The sequence below is a fragment of the Sciurus vulgaris genome (assembly GCF_902686455.1).
Source record: "Sciurus vulgaris genome assembly, chromosome: 11".
In the NCBI taxonomy this organism is placed as follows: domain Eukaryota; kingdom Metazoa; phylum Chordata; class Mammalia; order Rodentia; family Sciuridae; genus Sciurus; species Sciurus vulgaris.
In genome coordinates, this window is record NC_136472.1 from 107,469,577 (window position 1) to 107,496,423 (window position 26,847).

The 26,847-nt window shown below is 36.5% G+C and overlaps 2 protein-coding genes across 6 annotated transcripts in view; one reads left to right on the forward strand and one right to left on the reverse strand.

The window, feature by feature from the left end:
* DLAT (dihydrolipoamide S-acetyltransferase) overlaps positions 1 to 18,460 on the forward strand; it is a 43,694-nt gene extending 25,234 nt beyond the window's left edge. The window contains exons 11-14 of the mRNA XM_079101616.1: positions 7,320 to 7,435; positions 13,819 to 13,981; positions 14,486 to 14,622; positions 15,626 to 18,460. Of these exons, the coding sequence (XP_078957742.1) occupies positions 7,320 to 7,435; positions 13,819 to 13,981; positions 14,486 to 14,622; positions 15,626 to 15,755 (546 nt within the window). The 3' untranslated portion in view covers positions 15,756 to 18,460. The remainder of the gene's footprint in view (positions 1 to 7,319; positions 7,436 to 13,818; positions 13,982 to 14,485; positions 14,623 to 15,625) is intronic.
* Positions 1 to 26,845, reverse strand: part of PIH1D2 (PIH1 domain containing 2) — a 36,749-nt gene extending 9,904 nt beyond the window's left edge. For 2 of the 5 annotated variants that reach the window (XR_013757473.1, XM_079101639.1), the window contains exons 1-5: positions 26,705 to 26,845; positions 25,697 to 25,907; positions 24,970 to 25,093; positions 24,256 to 24,492; positions 23,445 to 23,710 (exon numbers count right to left, since the gene is read on the reverse strand). Coding sequence is in view for 4 of the 5 variants with exons in the window: in XM_079101639.1 (XP_078957765.1) it covers positions 23,445 to 23,710; positions 24,256 to 24,492; positions 24,970 to 25,093; positions 25,697 to 25,879 (810 nt within the window). In the remaining variant the exon portion in view is untranslated. Of the gene's footprint in view, positions 1 to 7,704; positions 8,401 to 19,303; positions 20,047 to 23,444; positions 23,711 to 24,255; positions 24,493 to 24,969; positions 25,094 to 25,696; positions 25,908 to 26,129; positions 26,245 to 26,704 lie in introns of those variants that run through there. The other 3 variants (XM_079101637.1, XM_079101638.1, XM_079101636.1) reach the window with 3 other exon arrangements.
* Positions 26,846 to 26,847: the final 2 nt, after the last annotated feature.

Sequence of the window (26,847 nt, forward strand, 5' to 3'; positions counted from 1 at the left end):
CCAAATCATTTCTCTATAATAACCCTGAACGTTAATGGCCTGAATTCATCAATCAAAAGACATAGACTGGCAGACTGGATTAAAAAGAAAGATCCAACAATATGTTGCCTGCAAGAGACTCACCTCATAGAAAAAGATACCCATAGATTAAAGGTGAAAGGATGGGGAAAAACATACCATGCACATGGACTCAGCAAAAAAGCTGGAGTATCCATCCTCATTTCCGATAATGTGGACTTCAAGCCAAAGTTAGTCAGAAGGGATAAAGAAGGTTATTTCATACTGCTTAAGGGAAGCATAAATCAGCAAGATATAACAATCATAAACATCTATGCCCCAAACAGTGGCTCATCTATGTATGTCAAACAAATCCTTCTCAATTTCAGAAACCAAATAGACCACAACACAATAATACTAGGTGATTTTAACACGCCGCTCTCACCACTGGACAGATCTTCCAGACAAAAATTGAGCAAAGAAACCATAGATCTCAACAACACAATCAATAATTTAGACTTAACGGACATTTATAGAATATTCCATCCAACCAAGAGTGAATACACTTTCTTCTCAGCAGCACATGGATCCTTCTCTAAAATAGACCATATATTATGCCACAAAGCTAATGTTAGCAAATACAAGAAGATAGAGACACTAGCATGTATTCTATCAGATCATAATGGATTGAAGTTAGAAATAAATGAAAGAGTAAAACACAGAAACTATTCCAACATCTGGAGGTTAAACAATATGCTATTATATGATGAATGGATAACAGAAGATATTAAGAAGGAAATTAAAAAATTCTTAGAGGTAAATGAGAACAAAGAAACATCATATCAAAACCTCTGGGACACTATGAAAGCAGTACTTAGAGGGAAATTTATTTCATGGAGCGCATTTAATAAAAGAAGTAAAACTCAACAAATAAACAACCTAACACTACAGCTCAAAGCCTTAGAAAAAGAAGAACAGAACAGCACCAAAAGTAGTAGAAGACAGGAAATTGTTAAACTCAGAGCTGAAATCAATGAAATTGAAACAAAAGAAACAATACAAAAAATTGACAAAATAAATAGTTGGTTCTTCGAAAAAATAAACAAAATTGATAAACCTTTAGCCACACTAACAAAGAGAAGACGAGAGAAAACCCAAATCACTAAAATTCGGAATGAACAAGGAAATATCACTACAGACAGGATGGAAATACAAAACATAATTAGAAGCTATTTTGAAAATCTATACTCCAACAAAATAGAAAATTTCGAAGACATCAACAGGTTTCTAGAGACATATGAATTGCCTAAACTGAATGAGGAGGACATAAACAATTTAAATAGACCAATTTCAAGTACTGAAATAGAAGAAGTCATCAAAAGCCTACCAACAAAGAAAAGTCCGGGACCAGATGGGTTCTCAGCCGAGTTCTACAAAACCTTTAAGGAAGAGCTCATTCCAATACTTCTCAAAGTATTCCATAAAATAGAAGAGGAGGGAACCCTCCCAAACTCATTCTATGAAGCCAATATCACACTGATACCTAAACCAGACAGAGACTCATCAAGGAAAGAAAATTTCAGACCAATATCCTTAATGAACATCGACGCAAAAATTCTCAACAAAATTTTAGCAAATCGCATACAAAAACATATTAAAAAGATAGTGCACCATGATCAAGTGGGTTTCATCCCAGGGATGCAAGGTTGGTTCAACATCAGGAAATCAATAAACGTAATTCACCATATTAATAGACTTAAAGTCAAGAATCACATGATTATTTCAATAGACGCAGAAAAAGCATTTGATAAAATTCAGCACCCCTTCATGCTCAAAACACTAGAACAAATAGGGATAGTGGGAACATTCCTTAATATTGTAAAGGCCATTTATGCTAAGCCCATGGCTAATATCATTCTAAATGGTGAAAAGCTGAAAGCATTCCCCCTAAAAACTGGAACAAGGCAGGGATGCCCTCTTTCACCACTTCTATTCAACATCGTTCTTGAGACTCTGGCCAGAGCAATTAGACAAACCAAAGAAATTAAAGGGATACGAATTGGAAAAGAAGAACTCAAACTATCCCTGTTCGCTGATGACATGATTATATATTTAGAGGAACCTGGAAATTCCACCAGAAAACTCTTAGAACTCATAAGTGATTTCAGTAAAGTAGCAGGTTACAAGATCAATGCCCATAAATCCAACGCATTTTTATACATAAGTGATGAATCTTCAGAAAGAGAAATTAGGAAAACTACCCCATTCACAATAGCCTCGAAAAAAATAAAATACTTGGGAATCAATCTCACAAAAGAGGTGAAAGACCTCTACAATGAGAACTATACAACACTAAAGAAAGAAATTAAAGAACACCTTAGAAGATGGAAAGATCTTCCATGTTCTTGGATAGGAAGAATTAATATTGTCAAAATGGCCATACTACCTAAAGTGCTATACAAATTCAATGCAATTCCAATTAAAATCCCAATGACGTACCTTACAGAAATAGAGCAGGCAATTATGAAATTCATCTGGAAGAATAAGAAACCCAGAATAGCTAAAGCAATCCTTAGCAGGAAGAGTGAAACAGGGGGTATCGCAATACCAGATCTTCAACTCTACTACAAAGCAATAGTAACAAAAACGGCATGGTATTGGTACCAAAATAGAAAGGTAGATCAATGGTACAGAATAGAGGACACGGACACAAACCCAAATAAATACAATTTTCTCATACTAGACAAAGGGGCCAAAAATATGCATTGGAGAAAAGATAGCCTCTTCAACAAATGGTGCTGGGAGAATTGGAAATCCATATGCAACAGAATGAAACTAAACCCATATCTCTCACCATGCACGAAACTAAACTCAAAATGGATTAAGGACCTCGGAATCAGACCAGAGACCCTGCAGATTATAGAAGAAAAAGTAGGTCCAAATCTTCATCTTGTTGGTCTAGGACCAGACTTCCTTAACAGGACTCCCATAGCACAAGAAATAAAAGCTAGAATCAACCACTGGGATAGATTCAAACTAAAAAGCTTTCTCTCAGCAAAGGAAACTATCAGCAATGCGAAGAAAGAGCCTACAGAGTGGGAGAATATCTTTGCCAATCATACTTCAGATAGAGCACTAATCTCCAGAATCTATAAAGAACTCAAAAAACTCTACTCCAAGAATTCAAACAGTCCAGTCAACAAATGGGCTAAGGAAATGAATAGACACTTCACAGAAGAAGATCTACAAGCAATCAACAAACATATGGAAAAATGTTCAACATCTCTAGTAATAAGAGAAATGCAAATCAAAACCACCCTAAGGTTCCATCTCACCCCAATTAGAATGGCGATTATCAAGAATACGAGCAACAACAGGTGTTGGCGAGGATGTGGGGAGAAAGGTACACTCATACATTGCTGGTGGGGCTGCAAATTAGTGCAGCCACTCTGGAAAGCAGTGTGGAGATTCCTTAGAAAACTTGGAATGGACCCTCCATTTGACCCAGCTATCCCACTCCTTGGCCTATACCCAAAGGACTTAAAATCAGCATACTACAGAGATACAGCCACATCAATGTTCATAGCTGCTCAATTCACAATAGCCAGACTGTGGAACCAACCAGATGCCCTTCAATTGATGAGTGGATAAAGATGATGTGGTATATATATACAATGGAATATTACTCAGCCATAAAGAATGATAAAATTATGGCATTTGCAGGCAAGTGGATGAAATTGGAGAATATCATGCTAAGTGAGATGAGCCAATCTCAAAAAGCCAAAGGACGAATGATATCGCTAATAAGTGGAGGATGACACATAATGGGGGGGAGGGAAGGGTTAGTGTTAGGGTTAGAGTTAGGGTTAGGGAGGGGGGCAAGTATGGAGGAAGGAAGTACTGTATAGAGGGTAAAGAGGGGTGGGAGGGGTGGGGGGAAGGGAAAAATAACAGAATGAATCAAACAACATTACTCTATGTAAATTTATGATTACACAAATGGTATGCCTTTACACCATGTACAAGCAGAGAAACAACATGTATCCCATTTGTTTACAATTAAAAAAAAAAAAAAAAAGATATATACATAGAAGAGGAGACAGCAGTGAGACCCTGGAAGCACAGACTCAGTGATGCAGTCACAGCCCAGGAACATAGCCTGGAAGGTGGAAAAGCAAGGGATCTCCCATAGAGCCTTTGGAGATTCACCTGCTGACACCTTGATTAGAACCTTCTAGCCTCTGGAACACTGAGAAAATAAATGTCTATTGTTTTAAGCAAAAAAAAAAAAAAAAAAAAAAAATGGGAATAAGTATAGCATGTGTGGGAAATAGGTAGATTACCTGTTTTAGAGCAGGTACACAATGAATCAATTTAAGGAAGACCTCAGTTTACAAGGAGAAAAGTTTGGCTTGATGAATTAGATACTAAGTGAGAAACCATTTTGTTTTTGAGCAGTAAAATGACATGATAATAACAATATTTTAAGAAAGGCTAAACTGATAGATGTTTACTGGTACATATTAATGAAAGACTAGTTATGCTTGTATTGTAATGTAAGCATAAGGTAATGGTAATAAGGATCTGCATTAAGAATGAAGGGGCTGGGGTTGTGGCTCAGTGGTAGAGCACTTGCCTTGCATGTGCGAGGTACTGGGTCCCATCCTCAGTATCACATAAAGATAAATATATAAAATAAAGGTATTGTGTCCATATTACAACTAAAGAAAAAAAGAAAGAGAAAGAATGGAGTAGGAGCTGAGCACTGTGACACATGTTTGTAATCCCCACAACTCGGGAGGCTGAAGGAGGAGGATCACCAGTTTGAGGCCAGCCTCCACAGTTTAATGAGGCCCTGTCTCAAATGAAAAATTTAAAAAGGGCTGTGGATAGAGCTCAGTAGTAAAGTTCCCCTGGGTTAAATCCCCAGTATTTAAAGAAAAGAAAAATGGAGTAGGAAGATATGCGTAATATTTTCAGGGAAGTGAAAAGTAAAAGCCTGACTCCTTAAAGTGGCATACAGTGCCATTCACAGAGTGTTTTTTTATAACCTCGGGGACCTCCTCTCCTACTGTATTTTCACTTACTCCACTGCGGGTACAGTGGTCACTGCACTGTTCCTTAGTACTTCCACCTTATGATCTTTACACTTGGTGTTCTCTGTGCAGAGCCTTTAGTATTCATATCCACATGGCTCCTCCCTTCTCCGCTTCCTTAAGGATTTGACTCAATATCACCTTCTTGTGTCTTATTCTAAAATTGCAACTTCCTTTCCCCCACCTCTTTCTTAATTTTCCTTCCCCACTTTTTCTCCTAAGCACTTGACACTATCTTATATGTTTCATATATTTATTATTTATCCCCTTTAGAACATAAGCTCCCTGAGAGCAGAATTTTTATCCATTTTTCCTACTGTTTCATACAGAGCTTCACTGTTATGTGCCCAGCATAGACTCTCAAATATGAGCTGAATGTTTAAATGCATGAATGAAACAGTGGCAGAAATCTAAATGGCTACAGGAGTTCGAGATCATGGCAAACTTTTATTGTCAAAGTATTAAGACCCTTTTCTCACAAATTTACTTGGAAATTAGGCAAATATATATATATACATATATAATGTATTTTATTCAAATTCTTTTGAACAGCTTTATTGAGTTTTAATTCAATTAGGATTGTAATGTTATACCATTTACCCATTTAATGTGTACAGCTCAATGGGTTTTAGTATATTCACAGAGTTGTGCAACCATCACCACAGGAAATTTTAGAATATTTTCCTCATCCCAGAAAGAAATCTTCCATCCCTTAAGTCAGGTGTGATTGTCACACCTGTAATCCAGGTACTTGGCAGACTGAGGCAGAAAGATTGCAAGTTTGAGTCCAGCCTGGACAACTTAGCTAGACCCTGTCTCTAAAATAAAATAAAAAGGGCTGGGGATGTGCTCCTAGGTTAATCCCTGTAGAAAGAAAGTAAGGGAGGGAGGGAGAAAGAAAGAAATCTTACACCCCTTAGCCATTATCCCAGCAGACCTCCCATCATTCTCAGTCCTAAAAAACCACTCATCTACTTTTTGTTTCTATAGATTTGTCTGTTATGGATATTTCCTATAAATGGAATCATATGATATATAGTCTTTTCTGAATGGCTTCTTTCATTTAAGTTAATGTTTTCAGTTTATACACATGTAGCATGTATCAGTATTTCATTTTTTTAAATTGCTGAATAGTATTTTACTATGATGAGATATGTCACGTTTTGTTGAGTTGTTCATCTGTGATGGACATTTGGGTTGTTTCCTCTTTTTATCTATTATGAATAATGCTGCCATAAAATTTTTGTGTACAGATTTTTTTAGGGACATAAGTTTTCATTTATGTTGTATATGCCTAGGAGTGGAATTTCTGGATCATACGTTAACTCTGTTTAACTTGTGTGTGTGTGTTTATGTGTGGTGCTGGATGAACCCAGGGCCTTGTGCATGCTAGGCAAGTGTTCCACCACTGAGCAACACTCCCAGCCCTGTGTAATTCCACTTTGCAGTCTTCCTGCCTCACCCTCGCAAGTAGCTGGGATTACAGGCCTGCACCACCACACCTGGTTCAGTCTGAGTTATCTGATTTATTGGCATATGGTTGTTCATAGTAGTCCTTATAACCTTTTATTTATAAAAGGTAGGTAAGGTAGATAGTAACATTTCTTGTTTCATTCCTTGATTGTAAGAATTTGAGTCTTCTTTTTTCTATCAAACATTTGTCATCATGATTGTCGTTTGATCTTTTCAAACGACTGATTTTGATTTTGTTGAGATGAGAGAAAATTAAGACATATTATAATATGGGATGCAGCTAAAGCAGTACTTAACAGAAATGTATAGTTATTAAGGCCTACATTAAACAAGATGGAAGAACCAACTTTTGGTTTCATTTCACCCTTCCCACTTTGGATTGCTTATATATTTTCATCCCCCTAATCCCTTTCTCAACATTAAGTGTATAGTCTCAGACTTTGGGGAGAGAATTTAAGAAAACTATCATAGTAGCTGGGCGTGGTGGCACATGCCTGTAATCCCAGTGGCTCTGGAGGCTGAGGCAGGAAAATCATGAGTTCAAAGCCAGCCTCAGCAAAAAGCAAGACACTAAGTAACTCTGTGAGACCCTGTCTCTAAATAAAATACAAAATGGGGCTGGGGATGTGGCTCCGTGCATGGTTAAGTGCCCGGGTTCAATCCCTGTTCAATCCTTTTAGGGGTACCCTCCCCAAAAAACAAAGCAAAATGAAACAAAAAACAAAATACTATCATAGTTTCTTGTCTTTACAGATGTTAGAAGGAAGAAGCAAAATTTCTGTCAATGACTTCATTATAAAAGCATCTGCTCTGGCTTGTTTAAAAGTTCCTGAAGCAAATTCTTCTTGGATGGACACAGTTATAAGACAGTAAGTATATCTAGAGAAGGTTTATATTGATCAGCAGTTCTTATGTTATCTAATGTATAACTAGGAGTTAGAGGGGGATATGACATTCATAGGTGAGACAATTTTAAAACTACACAAAACAATTCATGAGATAGTGCTAGTTTAGCTAGTAAAGGCTACAAATGCTTTGTATGAGTTCAGAAAAGGGAGATCAATGTACAGTTGGAAAACAGTATTTGTTTTTGTTGCCACAATACTCAAGTATGTTTCGCATAAAGATTTCAAATTCTTAATGCCCACTTTATGAGTAAGTGCTTTCCCTCCCACTTTCTAGATGAGGAAACTGACACTCAGTGAATTAAGTAACTTTCCCTGTGTTAATAAGTTAGCAAGTGTCATAACTGTGATCGGAACCAGAATTCTGACTCCTAAGAGTAGGCTTTTTCTAATATGAGATATTATTATGAAAAGGGAAAAAAAATGAAACACTTTTCCTTTATGCTATGCTAACTTATAGCACCACATCTGTGACCAGATATATGAATGTATGTTTTGAAGGGTGTTGGTTCCTCACACATCAACCAAGCAGTCAGTTCTGGAGTGGACACCAAGTAGGTGTTCTTTGATTTAATTCAATTCTGACTCTTTCTACCTGGGGGTAGTGTCAGATTCCATAGACTGGGGACTCAGTCCCACTATACTGCCCTCACCTCAGATGCCAGTCTCAAATCTGTCTACCCTTATTGCTGAGCTTCTGGCTACAAACTGAACTTCCTGTAACTTCCATCTTGGGTTTGATTAATTGGCTAGGATAGCTCATAGAATGCAGGGATACACTTACCTATGTTTACTTATAGAAAGAATATTACAAAATATATAGATGAATGCCATATGAAGAGATGTAGGGCAAGGTCTGGAGTGGTGTAAAACTTCCATGCTCTCACTGGGAATATCACTCTCCAGTCACCTCCATGTGATAGCAATTTCTAAAATATTAACATTGAATGTGTAAAACATTATAGATAAATGTAACATTAATGTAATAGGTTAAATATTTTAATTTTTTATGGCCTCTTCTGTGTCTAAAATAATTGGGTATGACTAAAATATGTAGTTTATCATAAATACTATTTTTAATGATGACTTAAGATGGGGGACTAGTTTTCTGTGTTCTCATCATGAATTTTCTCAAATTCCCCAAGATAACTCAAACCATTTCTCAATCTATTAAACATACTGGATAATTTATTGATTCTAACTTTTTTCTTGGTCACTCCGTTGGAGAACATTTGTTTAATATATCTTATAACCATATTACTCTCCTAGTGCTACTGTCATAAATTACCACAAAATTGATGCCTCAGAATTGAAATTTAGGACTTGGGGTTTAGCACAATGGTAGAATGCTTGCCTAGCATGCACATGATCCTGGATTTGATCCCCCGTACCAGCAAAACAAACAAACATAAATGTATTCTCTCACAGTTCTGGAGGCCAGGAGTCCAAATTCAGGGTATTGATAGGGGTGTACCCCATCAAAAGACTCTACGGGAGCATCTTTCCTTGACTTTTCCAGTTCCGAAAGCTACAGGCATTTCTGTTTGTGGTTGCATAACTTCAATTTCTACTTCCATCTTTACGTGGTCTTTTTCTGTGTGTGTTCTCTTTTCTTAAACAGACACTTGTATTTAGAGCCATCCAGATAGTCCAGGATGATCTTACCTCAGGAAGTTAAATATACCTCCAAAGGTTTTTCCAACTAAGTCTGCATTGATGAATTCTGGGGATTAGGATATAGACATCTTTTGGAGGGCTACCATTCAACACACTAAACAGACTTTAAATCTGTCTTCCTGTTTTCAGTACTGTCTATACCACCAACTCATGGATGGCTTTCTGGTGCCCAAGCAGAAGTGGTTGTATCTTCTGGCATTCAGAGCCATCCATAATTCAGTCAAGGCTTGCTTTCTGGTCCTCTGTAAAACCTTCTTGTGCCAGTTTGAGTTAGCCACTATTAATGAATTTGCCATGAACTTTCCTCTTCTTAGAATGTTATTTGGGCTTTCCCTTTCTTTGAATTTAGATTGATGCTAACATTTAGTGAGTTCTTAAGCAATTTATATTCATTATTTAATTCTCATGAGAATATTGAGAAGTAGGTACCATTATTGCCTCCACTGCATATAAGGAAATCGAGGCACAGAGAAATAATCTGCCAAATTTCTAGAGAAAGGTGAACCAGCTCAGATTTGAATCCCAGCTATATTACTTAGTTTTCTGTCACTGTGACAAAATATCTGAGATAAACAACTTCTGGGAAGTGTTTATTTTGGCTCATGGTTTTATAGGTTTCAATCCATGGTCCTTTGGGCCTGTGGTGGCACAGAGTAGAGGCAGCCTATTCATTTAATGGACTGCTGGGAAGCAAAGAGAAAGACTTGGAGGTGCCCATCCTAATATCCCCCTTCAGGGGCACACCCAGTGACCTCACTTCCTTCTACTAGGCCCTACCTCTTAAAGGTTCTACCTTCTCCCAATAGCACTGGTCTCCGTGGGCGGGGACCAAACCTTTAACACAGGAATCTTTGTGGGACATTTCAGATCCAAACTATAGCAACAACTCTGTGAACCAAAACTAAAGTCTGATCTTGAATCACAGCATTATACTGCTTTATCCTGTTTAAAGCATACCTGTCTTTAAAGCCTAGTTCAAGTTCCCCTTCTTTGAGTACCAAGGCAAAATTAAGCTCTGTGAATATCCCTCTGAATATTATATATATTACTCACTTGCATTCATGCAACAAGCATCTATCTGTTAAGCATTGGTTTTTGTTTTTTAATTTTAAGTAGTCTGAAGGTAAGTATAGTTTCTTATATTCTGTTCAGTCCCTTCTGCCTGGAATATAGGCAATTTTAAAAGAGCTTTAATTTACAATAATTTATGTACCATAAAATCCAACAGCTGGACATTTTCTTGATTTTTGTAAATTTAGGGAGTTATACAGTCTACAGTGTTCTAATTTTAGAAATCTCCATCAGTTCCACAAAGATCACTCATGCCCACTTGTAGTGAATTCCTGCTCCTATCCTAAGTCTTCTCAGCAGTCTGTTCTGCTGTCTCTATATATTTATCTTTTCTAGTCTTTATAGAAATGGAATCATAAAGTGGGAATTCTTTTGTATCTAGTTTCTTTCACTTAACAATTTTAAGATTCCTCCTGTCTTGACATGCATCGGTTTCTTTTTTTCTATTGCTAAATAGTATTCATTTGTATCAGTGTACCATATTTTGTTTATGCATTCATCAGTTGATGGACATTTGGTTTCCACTTTTTGCTGTTATCAATAATGAACATTTGGATACAATATTTTGTGTGGATATAGGTTTTCATTTTTTTGGGATACATTCTTAGGAACAGAATCACTGAGTCATTGGGTAAATTGTTTAATTTTTAAAGAAATTTCCATACTACTTCTCAAAGTGGTTGCACCATTTTACCTTCCCACTCACAGTGGAACATTATGTGTATGTTTGAAATAGCCATTCAAATTGATGTGAAGTGAGTGCCATCTACTTTTTTTTTTTTTTTTTTTTTTTTTTTTGCGGTGCTGAGGATTGAACCCAGGGCCTTGTGTGTGCAAGGCAAGCACTCTACCAACTGAGCTAAATCCCCAGCCCCCATCTACTTTTAAGACTACATAAAGAAAATACAGTAAGAAAGGATCAAGGTTACAGGGCAAGTTCTATGAATTGTTTATTTTTTATTTTTATTTTTTAATTATTTGTTCTTTTTAGTTGAATTGTTTATTAATTCTCACCAAACACCCTTCATTTATTTGTTTATACAGCCTTTCAACAAATACTTACTGAATATGTACTGTTTGCTGGATTCAGTGATAAACAAGTTAGGGAACACCATCCCTATTTCAGGAAGAAGGCTATTAAATAAGTAACATTGTAATGACAATAATTTTAAATATTTTTAATTGGCATATAGTTGTATATATTTATAGGGTTGCATGTGACATTTTAGTATATGTATACACTGTGTAATGATCAGATCAGGTTAAATGGCATATCTGTCACCTTAGATAGTTATTTTTTTTTTACTTATGAACAATTCAAAATTCTCTCTGCTACCTCTTTTTTTTTTGGCTGGGGAAGGGGTGTGTCAGTACCAGGGATTGAACCCAGGGGTGCTTTACACTGAGCTGCATCCCAAGCCTTTTTATTTTGAGACAGGGTCTTGCTTGCTAAGTTACCTGACTGGCCTCACCTACTCAGTAGATGGGATTACAGGCATGTACCACCATGCCTGGCTGTACTAGCTATTTTGAAATATTCAATTAATTCTTATAACAATGGGATAATTTAATCAAGAAAGCAGTATTTGCTATGTGATACCTTGACTAGAGCCTGGTAACTGATAAAGACCATAATATTACTGTGTTTACCTGTGACAAAAGCCTGTTTCTAGCCAGCTTAGACAAATTGGGGGATTTGGTACCTGTGATCTTCTAGAACTTGTCCTAGGAAAGGTTGGAATGACTGGAGTTCTTTCTTTAGAGCAGAGTCATACCTTCATGTGAAATTTTGACTTTTTCTCCATTGTAGAACACTTTGGCAGGAGACCTTAAAGACCCCGTAGGGACTGTAGGTACAATTCAGAAGTTTGTGTACTTGGGTTGGGGAAAAAGTCACTTTTTTTTTAAGCCTCTCATATTTAGCATTTCTTCCTTTTATAAATGTAGAGAATATATCAAATAAATGTCATAGTACTTATGGCTAGTAACCAATAAAATCAGTTTCATATCACATTATAATTATTGCATCTATTTAAAATATTGTTTTGCTTATATCTACTTCAAAATGATAGCCACTATTTTTTGGTTTCATTTAGTAATCAAACCTGCAGGTACTGTAACAGTGAACTTCCAGGCAACAGCAGGCAGCTGGTGCTCCACTGGCAGTCAGCGATCAGTTTGTTGACTGTTGTCGGAAGATCGGGAGGTGAACCTCGTGCATTGGGTGATGGATAGGTGTAAGGCAGGCAATGGACAGGTGAGAGGCAGGCAAATGGCGGATGATAGGCGCCTGACGGTGAGCAATCTGCACTCAAAAAACGGGTCGATATGCTGGCAGATTGCAGGTGATCACAGCAGACAAATGGGGTAAACAGCAGGGGATTGATAAGCAGCAAAAACTGCCTTACCAAGAAACAGATAGCCTCTGCTTGAAACCGGAGTTATAGAGTGACAAGGAATGCAGCCTCCCTCTAGTCCGCCATCTTGGATCTCATTCTAGCCCTAGTTTTTTTGTAATTTGAGTATTTTGTTTTTGATATTAAAAATGTTCCAAAACGACAGATGGGGATGTAACTCCTGGATTAATCTGAGTTGAAACTCAGATGTGTAGGTGCCTCTGGTGATTTACTCTGGAAAAGAGGGGAATCCTCATTTTATGTTCCGATATAGCACCACCTCTGTTTACTGAGTACCGTTACCCTCTAATGTAGTTCTTTTCTTCCACTCTTCATCTGCTCAAGTTCTGCCTGCAGGGACTCAACTCCACCCTGTGCACCTCCACTTAGTCTTGGAGTTCAGATTAGTTAATTCTTACTGAATGTTGTGTTTTTTGTTTTTTGTTTTTTGCTAGCTACACTATGTTTTGGTTTAGAATGGTGAAGGAAGTGTAGACTGGTATGACTCCAACCTACTGACAAATTTTTCTTTTTTTTTTTCTCTTTTTTTGTTTCTCATACTCATTTTTTAAAAATATATTTTAGTTGTCAATGGACCTTTCTTTTTATTCATTTATTTATATGTGGTGCTGAGAATTGAACCCAGTGCCTCACACATGCTAGGCAAGTACTGTACCACTGACCCACAACCCCAGCCCTCTCCTATTCATTTTTAAAAAGTATAAGTAAAGAGAGGGCACAACAAAATGTATAAACTAGGACAGACATCTCTGAACAGAAGCACAAACTGGCTCTAAAATTTTTCAAATATTTATACTCCTTCTTAACTGGGTACTTATTTTTTTGTGGTGCTGCGGATTATACCCAAGGGCATTGCATGCTAGACAAGTGCTCTCTCACTGAACCAAATCCCCAGTCTTTAGGCTCTTAAAAATTGTCAGTGTTAGCTGGGGGCAGTGGTGCACACCTGTAATCCCAGCAACTTGGGAGGCTGAGGCAGGAGGAACAAGAGTTCAAAGCCAGCCTTAGCACCTTAGCAAGGCCCTTAGCAGCTCAGTGAGACACCATCTTTAAATAAAATATAAAAAAGAGCTGGATATGTGGCTCATTGGTTAAGCACTCCTGGGTTCAATTCCCAGTACAAAAAAAAAGAAAAAAAAAATCAGTGTTGATTATTTATATTTCTTTTTTCTTTTTAAACAGAAATCATGTTGTCGATGTCAGTGTTGCCGTCAGCACTCCTGCAGGACTCATCACACCTATTGTGTTTAATGCACATATAAAAGGACTGGAAACCATTGCTAATGATGTTGTTTCTTTAGCAACGAAAGCAAGAGAGGGTAAACTACAACCGCAAGAATTCCAGGTAATTTATTATGTACTGACCTTTAAGGCTTATGTTATTTTTAAGGTCAGCCTGATGCTTATTTTATTTTCCACTATTTGATTCTGCCACATATTCTCTTTTTTGTTGGTACTGGGAATTAAACCCTAGGGCACTTAACCACTGAGCCACATCCCCAGCCCTTTTTGTATTTTATTTAGAGACAGGGTCTTGCTGAGTTGCTTAGGACCTCGCCAAGTTCCTGACGCTGGCTTTGAGCTCGAGATCCTCCTGCCTCAGCTTCCCAAGCTGCTGGGATTACAGGCATGTGCCACCGCACCCAGCTGATCCCACTTCATACTCTTAACTGATACTAGGTTCTGAAAATAAAGAAAAACTGAATCATATGTCAAATAATGAAAATAAGACATTTTCCAACTAGTGTGCAAAAATTGTCTTAAGACCTTTCATAGAATATTTGTAATTTTTTCTGATTTACACTGGCAGGCAATTAATATGATGTATTTTTCATCTTTTTTCCTTTAGGGTGGCACTTTTACAATCTCCAATTTAGGAATGTTTGGAATTAAGAATTTCTCTGCTATTATTAACCCACCTCAGGCATGTATTTTGGCAATTGGTGCTTCAGAGGATAAGCTGGTTCCAGCAGATAATGAAAAAGGGTAAGTGCCAAATTGGAGAGGGAACCATAAGGTTACTTTCATTACATTATACATCTGTTTTTGAGTGTGGTTTTATAGACAGTTACTGGCATGGTGTATTGGAGCTTTAGTAGAGTCAGATGCAAATATAGGATGATATTCCTCAGAGCAGCAACTTTTATTTTACTAAATGCAGTAATCCTATTTAAAACAAGATCCTGCAGGGTGGGTGCTTAGTGCATGCCTGTAATCCCAGTGGCTCAGGAGGCTGAAGCAGGAGGTTCACGAGTTCAAAGCTAGCCTCAGCAAAAGTGAGGCACTAAGCATCTCAGTGAGACCTTATCTCTAAATAAATTACAGGGGGCTGGGGAGATAGCTCAGTTGGTAGAGTGCTCGTCTTGCAAGCACAAGGCCCTGGGTTCAATCCCCAGTACTGCAAAAAAAAAAAAAGAAATAAAAATAAATAAATAAGTAAATAAGTAAGTAAATAAATAAATAAATAAATAAATAAATAAAAAATAGGGCTGGGGATGTGGATCAGTGATTGAGTACCCCTGAGTTCAATCCCCAGTACCCTCCAAAATTAAAATAAAAAATAAAAAAGTTAAAATGGGGTTCTGTTGATGGGAAGAATTAACAGAGATTTACTCTAGGTGAGAGTTCACACTTAGAAGAGTCACATAGTAAGTATGTTAGGATTTCTGAGCCATTTGGATTTTGTTGCAAATATCTTACTCTTGTAGTATGAAAGGAGGCATAAATAATACATGAAATAATTTTTAAAAACCCACAACCCTCTGTATAAAAACAGGCAGAGGACAGGATATAGCTCACGCAGTATAATTTGTTCCCAGGTGTGTCTCTGGTCTGTTTCTTCAAGCTGTTCATTTGAACTATAGATATAGAGGACATGAAGAGTAGGTGGAAAATAGTATTACTTGGGTGGGATTATAGGGTAGGTGGTTGCTGGCTAAAATTCATTTATTGCTTTCAGAATAACTAATAATATTTTTACTTTTTCTAGATTTGATGTGGCTAGCATGATGTCTGTTACACTCAGCTGTGATCATCGAGTTGTGGATGGAGCAGTTGGAGCCCAGTGGCTTGCTGAGTTTAGAAAGTACCTTGAGAAACCTATCACCATGTTGTTATAATTAACCCAAGAATTTCTATATTCTCCCAGGTCATATTGGTTCATTCTTATCAAGATATTTATGTTATTAAAAAGGTGGTTGTTTTAAAGTTAACCAGTTATTTTTGAGTCTGTCTAGATAAGTTATTTGTAATGGGCATTACTGAATTTTTTAAAATGCCAGTTATATGCAAATATTGTACACATTTGGTAATTAAACACCAGATTGTAAGCTGTGTATTCTAGTCATGGGGCATGTTGCCTAGCCTGAGGATAAGTATTTTCATTAGGAGATATACAATAGGCAGAAATGTGGCTCCCTCGAGATAGGTATATAAAGGTTACCTGGGTAAAACCTTAAAAGTTTTAAATTTGACTAAAATTGCTTAGATGTGAGGGAAAGAGAAGTCAGGAAAATTCTTTCAGGAGAAAGGTTTGAACTGAATCAAGCTTTATTTTGGAATTTAACCCTGGTTTGAATTTTCTGTTACATGAACTTGGTTTTGGTTTATCATTCACAGGAGGGGCATAGAACTTCAGGGAAAATAACTGAAACTGCAAAAGTCCATTTTTTTTTACACCTCTTCACCCAGTTGTTCTTTTCTATGAATCTCTAATTGAAATGATTTTTCCCCCTCTTAATGATAAAGATATGAACAGTTTCTTGGTATAAATGAGAATTTATGTGGGTATTTATTTAAACAAGTTAAATGTGTAATTCTGAAAGTAGAATTCTGTAGTTACTTCCAAATAATCTTTTATTTGGGACGTGCTTATAGAACATGCTTATAGAATTTAATAGACATTAAGAAGTTGTGGAGGTAGAATTTTCTAAGATTGAGAGTTGATTACAAATGAACTTAGTTGTCAAAATTTACTCAAATAACTGGAAAACTATGAAATAACTATGGAATATATATGGACTAAGTGTACATATGTAAAATATGGTAACTGAAGTTGGATATGTGCCAAACTCCATTTATCTTCAAGTCCTGTCTGAAAAGAAAAGGGATACACTGGTGAATTGTTTAGAATGCTAAAAATGATGCCCAAACCAGGCATGGTGCCACCCTTGTTGTCCCGGCTACTCAGGAGGCTGGAGGATCTTTTGAGCCCAGGAGTTTGGGGCCAACCTGGCCAATGTACTGAGACCCTGTCTCAAAAAACAAATACAAATGATGTCCAAAACAAAATGGTAATTTCTGTTTTCATAAAGTAAAAAAAGAGTTAAAGATATATGAAAAAGTTTTTTCCACCTTCACATTGTCTCATGTAAAATAAGATAGCCTAAATCCTGTTTGAGAGAAAAAATTAATTATGGCTACCTTATCAGCCTAAATACTTTTTTTCCATTTTATTATGTTTTGCCTTTCTCTTGGAGGGAAAGAGGACATGATATCCAGGACAATAAAAATGAATTGGGAACTTTATCACAGTTCCAGACTTTCTATTGAATTGACATGTTTTAATAAATGTTTGGAATTATTTATGACTACATAAAATAAACCTGAGCAGTGCTTCCTTATATATGTAATATGTGCAGCTATCCCCTGAAATTTGCTCTAAGTGTTTCAGTGTTGAATCTATTTCTGAATGTTCATTTATTACATGGTGCACAAGTGACACTCTATATATTCCTCAAACATTCGCCTTGCTATATTATTATGAAAATAATTCAATAATTCATTATTCTGATTTTTCACAGTATTTAGCAATTTCAGGTTGAAGATTATGCAAAAAGAACAAGTTTATCATAAGGGACCATAATTAGTATGAGCCAAGTCTGGTTCAAACAAGAAATTTGAAAGATAATTTATTCTTTGCTAATGCTCATGGCTCTGTTGTTCCCTTAAAAGAAAAATAAAAAGTTGCCATATAATAAAATATTGTTCTGAGTTAAAAATTAATCTCAACTATGATGTAAATCTGGACTCAGTATATTTCTCTTGCCAGAACTGAAAGAAGAAAGTTAGAAAAAGTGGTTTTTGGTTTAAATTAGATTGTTTAAATTAGATCGTTTAAAATTAAACTTAGTTTTCAGTGTGCTGGTCTAATTTTTCATCAGTTGGGAATTTTTAAAAAATGATTTAAGATTCAATGTCAGCTATATACTTATAAGCTCTCAAAACAGATAAATTGGTAAAGTAAGGACTGAATTTAGGAGGATATAATCCAACTCTTTAAGAAGTTACTGAAGCTGCCTGTGCTCAGACATGGTACTTATTACCAAATGGAAAGACAGTGAGATATGGCTCTATTTGATAATTTAGTCTCAATTCTGAAGTATGCGAGTGTAAGCTTATGGTATCCTGTGTGAAAGGAGTAACTATGTGAGAGATGATAGGAATATTTTGCAAAGGAGTCATGACGTATTAATGCATATGTCGGAATATATGGGGAAATCATAATCACTACTGATAAGGGACCTAAAACCAAATCTGTAGAAAATTTTGGTCTCTAAATTTCTAATTTTGAGATGAAATAGAAGAAATCTCTTTTGTTCTTTTTAGTTATATGTGACAGTAGAATATATTATGACTGACATACATGGAGTATAACTTCCCATTCTTGTGGTTATACATGATATGGAATTATACTGGTCATGTATCCATTCATATATGAACATAGAGAAGTTATGTCCAATTCATTCTACTGTCTTTCCTATTCCAGTCACCCCCTTCCCTTCATTCCCTTTTGTCAAGTCCAATAAACTTCTATTCTTCCCTCCTGCCCCCTTATTGTATGTTAGCATCCACATATCAGAGAACATTTGGTCTTTGGTTTTTTTTGGGATTGGCTTATTTCACTTAGCTATAATTTCATTCTAGAAGAATTTTTATAAGGTTCAAATTTAAATCAGTCTACATTTTATTATTAATGCCCCTTCTGGGAACACAGTGCTTTTTGTAGGAAGGAGGAGGCAAATGTGTTTTTCTTAATATTAAATCCATTAATATATAAGTGATATTTTAGAAAATACCATGAACGTAAATTTAACATTGTTATTGAATATATTAGATGTTGATATGCATTTTATTAATGAATACACAGATACAGTAATGCTGCAAGCACCTATGTACTCAGTGCAAAAGGAGAGATTCAGTCAGTCCTGTGTGGTTAGGAGGATTTTCTAGAAAATATATTTTGGCTGTGTTCCTGTAGAAGAAAAGATACGGTGAAGGCATTCCAATTGTTTTGATAGTTTAATAGATTTGTTAATTTTAGGGCATCATGACACTCAAACTTTTCAGAGATAATTCAAATCCAGGCCAGGTTTAAGAAAATTATATTTGCTTAACATCACACATAAATAATTTCTATTATTCATACAACATTAGTTTCTAAAGTTAAAAAAGTTTTTAAAATTTATAGACTTTGTAAGCCTTATGTTAAAATATACACTAATAATTAATAATTTAATAATTAGTCATTTTATCTAGAAAAGATTAAGGGATGTTTAAAATTTGATATGCATATTGCTAAATTAGTAGCATCTGAAAGACGAATGGAAGTTGAAAATATATTACTTCATTTCTATAGGAGAAAGGTACTTTTCCTAAAATCGGATCTGTTTTGCTTATGATGTACATTAACATCATTACTGCATCACTGTATCCATCCATGGACAAGTCCATATTTGATATTAAAGGATCTGACTGGATGGCATGAACACCTGGCAGAGCTATTTAATTGAAGTACATAAGTTCATAGGTAGATTTGAGTATTATATTTGGCCCTGTATCTTTATTGCTGGAGCAAATTTAACTACAGCCTATCTTGGTATTAAAAACCTTTGCATAGTCTGGTAGTTTTTCCTTATGTAAAACTTTACTAGAGATTTCAAAAGAAATTTTTCAAACGGTAAGCCAAGAGTCCTATATGTTACTTGGAGACAATGAAAATTTTCCCAAGTAATATTTAAGTTATTAAAGTCAACACAATTATTTTTAAAGTAAGTACCTCAAGGCTTTACTGTTTTTATTAGTTCTGGGTTGATGACAAGTTTATTTGAGAAGAAAAAGTGAGTTAAAAATAGATAAAACAACTGAAGGGAAAATGTCATTCCATCAAAGGGACCTCTTAGAAAATATGTAATTAATTTTTAAGATAAACCACTACCTCTTTACCTGTAATTCACATGACCTGTAGCACTAAAATCCCAAAACAGTGCTGCCATTTGAAACCAGTGGCATCATGATCATTAATGTAGATTTCTCTTTGATAAATTTTGCAGTAGTCATTTCAGTATTAACAGATTCTGGAAGATTCAGATGTAATCTGTACTTCTCAGAGACCTCAATCAGTAAATCATCCTATGAATGATAAATTGAGAGATTATTAAAAGATAAAAATAGAAAAATATTTCCTGATTAAAGTTTATGCTGTTGGATTAACTGTTCCCAGTTATTCACTTCCACAAGAAGAGAATCTCACTTTATTACCATGTAACTTACAATGAGCAATAAAATTACTGGTGTAAATTTCTTGACATTTTGAGATGGTTTTTGCTGCTCCATTTGTCAAATGTTAACTGATAAGAGTATGAGAAGTAGGGTATTGCCATCCTAAATTATGTGGTATTATTTTAAGGGTCAACCAGCAAATAGCAAGGAAACTTACTTGGACCTGAAAGATGTTTCATAGTGATAAAGCTCTTAGTGAATCTATCATGATCATTTGGAAGACAAATAATATACTGAGTGAATTGGTGGCTTTAGATGAAGAAGGGGGAAGTAGAATGCTAGCATGTTAGGTTCCTTGAGAAGGTTTCTTTAGTCCCTAGCTCCCCACTCCATTGTTTTTCATGACCTTCAGCTCCATCAACTGGGAGGTTTTTTGCTCTTGAAATATCCAGCTTGGCCACATTTTATTTTATTTTATTTATTTATTGTTTTTGCGGTGCTGGGGATTGAACCCAGGGCTTTGTGCATGCAAGGTAAGCACTCTACCAACTAAGCTATATCCCCAGCCTTTGGCCACATTTTAAAAGAATATTTTAGAATACGCCATTCTTATTTTTTGGCGGTAGGGTGGGGGAGGGTACTGAGGATTGAATTCAGGGGCACTCAACCACATCCCCAGCCTTATTTTGTATTTTACTTAGAGACAGGGTTTCACTGAGTTGCTTAGTGCCTCACTTTTGCTGAGGCTGGTTTTGAACTCTTCATCCTCCTGCCTAGCCTCCCAAGCTGCTGGGATCACAGGCATGCCACACTGCGCCCACCAAGAATACAGCATTCTCATGCTGTGTATTTCACAAGATATTACAAGAAAGATGAGTTTAGAAAATAATTGCTCAGTTTGCAAGTAGAATTGAAAGGGAATAGATAGATGACCCAAATTTCTAATAATTGAAGACTATTTTCAATCAATAAAGGTTAAAATTGAGAATTTTTTTTTTTTTAATTAACAAAGCCTGATTTAGGCAATCTAGAGAGATTAAATCACGGGTCTTTATGCCTGCTGTTAAAACGTCTGAGTGGATTAAGGTAGACTTCAGTAAATCCTTGCATTTGGCTAAAATGATAGCAATTAAGTCTGGAGAGACAGGTTTTGAAATATGGGCATGTCTAAAGAATTGTGGGTATGCACTGAATGGAAGCAAAACAAAAACAACTTGAACTAAAAGGAACTGACTTCAAAAATTTAAACACCCTTTGGGCCTCTGACACTCCACAAGCAGGATTCAGGCTGAGAAAGCTGCTCGGCATGTAAGAGGGGCATAGTCTATATTTAAGATATGGCTAAGGAGGGTACTGGAGGAGGAAAAAATCTCCCAGTGGTTGGAGCTAAAGGTCATGAAACTGAAGAGCTAGGTAATCAGGGACCCTTCTTAAAGGACCTAAACAAGAATATCCTTCACTTTCCACACAAGGGGCCTTCACAGGGGTTGCCTACTAGGATTTCAGAATTGCTATACACCAGGTAACACTAGGGAGTCTCATTTTTTCCATTTCTGAAGTTAGACTGTAAATTATGGCTGTCCTCTCTCCCTACCATATTATATGGTGGATGGGCTGGGGAAATAAATAACTTGTATGTCATTCAGGCTGTGATTAAAGAGCAACACAGATTACAATGGCAAAATCCTGTACTTGAAGAGTTTGGGAATAGAGGTGTTTTCCTTGAGCAAAGGAACAAATATTTGATCAGGAGGGTAGAGTGATAGGCTGTAGGAATGTTTTCAGTTATCTGCCTTTGTTTGCTTATTTGTTTTTGATACCAGGGATTGAATCCAGGAGTCACATCCCAAGCCTTCTTTTTTAAATATTTTTTTTTAGTTGTCAATGGACCTTTATTTTATTTATTTATATGTGGTGTCAAGAATTGAACTCAGTGCCTCACACATGCCAGGCAAGCTCTCTTCCACTGAGCCACAACTCCAGCCCCTTAATTTTTATTTTTTATTTTGAGACAAGGTCTCACAAAGTTGCTGAGGTTGGCTTTGAACTTGTGATCCTCTTGCCTTAGGCTCCCGAGCTGCTGGGATTACAGGTGTGCATCACCGTAACCCAGCATAACTTTGTTCGCAGTTTTTTTGTAGTGCTGGGGGTTGAACTCAGGTCCTCACGCATGCTAGACTTTATCAATGAGCTATTCCCCTAGCCCTCAATTATCTGCTCTTTGTAAGGTAAGAGGATCATTCCTGCCACGGACTCCTGTGAGGATACATTACCCAGTCTTATTGATGAACGATTTGGCCTTGTGATGTACTTTGGCTAATTGAGTGCAATCAGAAGTGATCCATACTATGAGTGGAAGTTTTAGCCCCATTGCTTGGGTTGGCCATTTCTATTTTTCCTCTGCCATGATAATGGCATATCTCATGGGAATTACTTCACTCGATCTTGGAATGTGTAAGACTCATGGAGCAGAGTAGGTAAATCTGGTAAATCTGAGCAAATGATAAGCCCCTGAAATTCTGAAGAGGAACTACTACAGCATAACAGTGAATGCTGACCCTATGAACCTAAAGGTTCTGCATCCATGGATTCAATTTATCTTGGATTGTAAATGCAGAATGCATTGGAAATTATGACTGCTTCTATAATTAAGCATGTATTAGGCTATTTTCTTCTCATTTCTGAAACAATACAGTTCAACTACTTGCTATAATTTGGATCTTAAGCGTCCCCAAAGGTTCATATGGTGAAGGATTGCTGCTCCCCAGGGAAGCAGCTAGTGGAAGTAAGGTGGTGGAACCTTTAGAAGGTAGGGCCTAGTGGGTGGTCTTTACATCACTGGAGGAATGCCCCTGAAGTAGACTGTGAACCCTGGGCACTTCTTTCTCCCTTTCTCTACCTAGCCATAAGATGAGTGGTTTTGCTCTGTAATATGCTCCTGCCATAGTGTGCTACCTTGCCACAAGTCTGAAAATGGGATCAACTGATCATGGACTGGAACTTTTAAAAATGTGAACCATTTTTCTTTGGAAGTGGATTATTTTAGGAAATTGTTATAGTAACAAAGCTAACACCAAACTACTTACATAGCATTTCCATTGTATTAGGTTTATAAATAATCTAGGGATGATTGAAAGTATACAGGAAGGTGTGCACAGGGTACTCCCAAAGGTCACAAATTTTATATAAATATATCATTTTTATACAAGGGACTTGAGCATCTTTGAATTTAGGTAACTGAAGGAGTTCCTGGAAACAATCGCCCATGGATACCTAGGGACTACTACTATGTTACCTATTGAACTTACCTCAGAAACACTAAGATCACAGAGAGAAACTGAATTAATACCAGGTAATTCAACTTTCAATTCAATTTTCAGAGGTTTCTCATTATGATCCTTCACTATTTTTAATTCATAGACTGGTATCTTCATTTCCACCTGTATTTCAGTACTAGAAATCTCTTCTATCAAACGTCCTGCTTTGCGTGAAACTTGGTCTTTGGGCAGTAACAGCTGAGGAAAGTGATCTGGATTGCTCACAGTACTGCTTCTTATCTGTCCAAGACTATGTTCTTTATGGAAAAAAAGGGGAGGAGAGATAAAAATTACAGAATGCTATAAGGTTGTGAGCTGCAAGATAATGTAGTGTCAGCTGAGATGGCAGATAAAGCTGCAGTTTAATTAGTTTAGGAATGTTAAGCCAAAAAAAAAAAAAAAAAAAAAAAATCTGGGGATGTAGCTCAGTGGTAGAAGTCTTGCCAAACATGTGAGCTATGTTTGCTCCCCAGTGCATCCAAAAAAATTTGGTTGAAAAATTAGCAAGTCTTCATGGATACTCTCAATATTTCTAATATCTGATTTTTATATTTTTGTATCTTAAGTTTTTCATCATTGAAGACTTCTAGCCCACTAAACATACACAGGTTGCAAGAAAATCTTAAATCAAAAGTTCAGATTTTGGGTTGGGATTGTGGCTCAATGATAGAATTCTTGCCTAGAGTATGTGAGGCACTGGGTTCAGTAAAAATAAATAAATAAAATAAAGGTATTGTGTCTATCTACAAATAAAAATATATTTTTTAAAAGTTTAGATTTTGATTTACATTCACCAACTTACCCTTTCTCATTCTTTCTGTGAATTCAGCCTGCATTCCCATTAGATTTTGTTTTGTTCTTTGAATGCTTCCTTTTATTCTAAATTTGGTAATATGGTAAGAGTGTGAGAGAGTGAATTGGAGTTGTTCTTCAACACATTTCATAGTCATCTTTATTAACTGATCTTTTTTCACTTGGTCCTTTTCTGCTGCCTGGAGAATATCAGGATTGTAGGCAACATCGATGACTGTGTAAGTATCTGTGTGTAATTAAGAGGGTATAAAGTGAAGGCAAATTCTTTCTCATGATATTGTCAGGTTATATATTGAACCATATTCCTGATAAAGTCTTGTGTTTTTCAGAGGCAATCATAATGGCACTATATACACAAAATTCCTTAAGGCATTGCTTAGCATCTTCATATGGGTTAAAAGTGGTTCATATTATTAGGAAATTTGAACAGTTAAATTTGCATGAAGCTACATTCATTTGTCATCAATTATATTACCACCAAATAAAATATTTTACTTGAAATGCTTCTATCAAGTAAACTTTGATCCATGCTTATTTCCAATAAATTATTATTATTGTTATTATTATTATTATTTTTTGCAGTGCTGGGGATTGAACCCCAGGCCTTGTGCTTGACAGGCAAGCACTCTATGAACTGAGCTATATCCCCAGCCCCTTCAGTAAAATTTTTAAAATGTGTTTTCTCTCCCTTAACTCCTTGTACCTGATGTCTCAGAGATATCTTCTGGTCTGCCAACACTTAGAGGTACTGGATGAGTGACTGATTCGGGAGCAGGTATCCTTTTCCACTGACAAAGGTTGATAAAAAGCATTTTTTCTTTTGGTTTCTGGAAAGCAAATAATTTTGATGTCTCAAAACTTTAAAAATCTACTTTTCTTAAACTAGGTTTTGATAATATCCTCAAAGCAACTCATCACAGAGCTGGAGGAGGGAGAATTTTACACACTAAGTCATTCCATGTATTAAAACCATATTTGATAAATTATACTTGATTTCCCCAAAGCTATTGGCTTTTCAGCATGAATTGAGCTGCTGTTCTCTCCCAAAAACACTTGACAGAAGGGGGAATTTAAGCAGTTGATTTAGGTGCATTTGACTCTGTTTTACTTTATTATTTCTTAAATGAAATAATCTCTTTATTTGAATAAGATTCAACTTCATGATTCTGTATTAAATCACTACATCACTTTTCCTTCTAGCAGAAAAAAAGTGACTCATTTTGAGATTTCCAAAACATATCAGGTATTAATTTCCCATTCTTATTCCTTCAACCCAATCTTTCACACTATGTTTCATTTTCTATTTAGAGAGGCAGTTTCCATCAAGTTTTCTTGTGTGAAAATAATAGCTAAAGGTATTCATTCTCTGGTTATTCCAGGATCATTCATTCAAGACCTCCCCATCCCTAGCACTAACTCTACATACATACCAGGATCCTGGTCTGTATACAGAACTGTGGTTCTGGGTCAGCATAGAGCTGTTTTCCCTCATTCAGTTCTTGTTGAATAAAGTTTTTATAGCTCTCAGGGTCATTTTCAGCCAGATCATCTAGGAGGGTCCAGAACTGAGTAAGCTGAGTGAGTAGACCTTTTGAGGATGAGGATGTCTTCATGATTGATAGTAAAATAGGCCTCTGAAGCCTGTGGAAAGATAAGTTAAAGAAAAAACTGTAACCATTGACTTCGTTTTATTTAAAGGAGGGTGAACACATCAGGAATTATTTAAATGAAGTTAAGGTCAGCTAACCTTAACACCTGCATCTAAAAGATTGTGGCTCAGTACCACTTTATCTTTTCCTTATTCTGTAATTATCTAACACCCTTTCCTCAATTCTCAAGTTGACCTCTCATATAAGGCCTTACCTCTACCTAAACCTTCACAAACCCTGAGGGAGCACAGCAGTCATCTTGTCTGGGTTTCCTGGTGATCCAGGTGTTTCCAACACCTGAATATGGGTTGACTGGTGCCTCCTCAGTCCTGAAATAGACAAGTATGGGGTGAGGGTCACATGAGACCTTCTTAATCCTCAAGGTAGTTTAGTAGTTAAGATCGAGGACTCTGGAGCCAGTATGCCTAGATTCTAATCTTACTTCTATCACCTGCTAGCTGCGTGACCTTGAGCAAGAAATGTTAATATGTGTCTCTGTTCTACTCAAAATGAAGATAACAACTATCTCATACGATTATTATCAGGATTAAATAATTAGCCTCAATATAGAAAAGCTGGAACACCTGGTAAACATTACATAAGAGTAATAATTTCTCTCTCTCGAGATAACCGTGGTCTTCCTACCCCTTTCCTACTAGAAAGGCATCTCACAGCGTCCACAGAGTGAGGAAAAGAGGAGGCCTAGAGTCTTTGAATACTACATTAGGGTTACACTAAATAGACAACGAAACCAACGAACACACTCATTCCAAAAGCTTGGAAACCCACCTCTTCTCTCGGGTCCTAGGCAAACCGCGACGCCTGTTACCGGGGTAACCAGACAGTACAACTTCTAATTGAGCCCGGGAAGCTCCAGTAAACTAGGTCTCTTTACAACGAGTTCCGGAATGTAGCCCTTGTGGTGTCGGGTT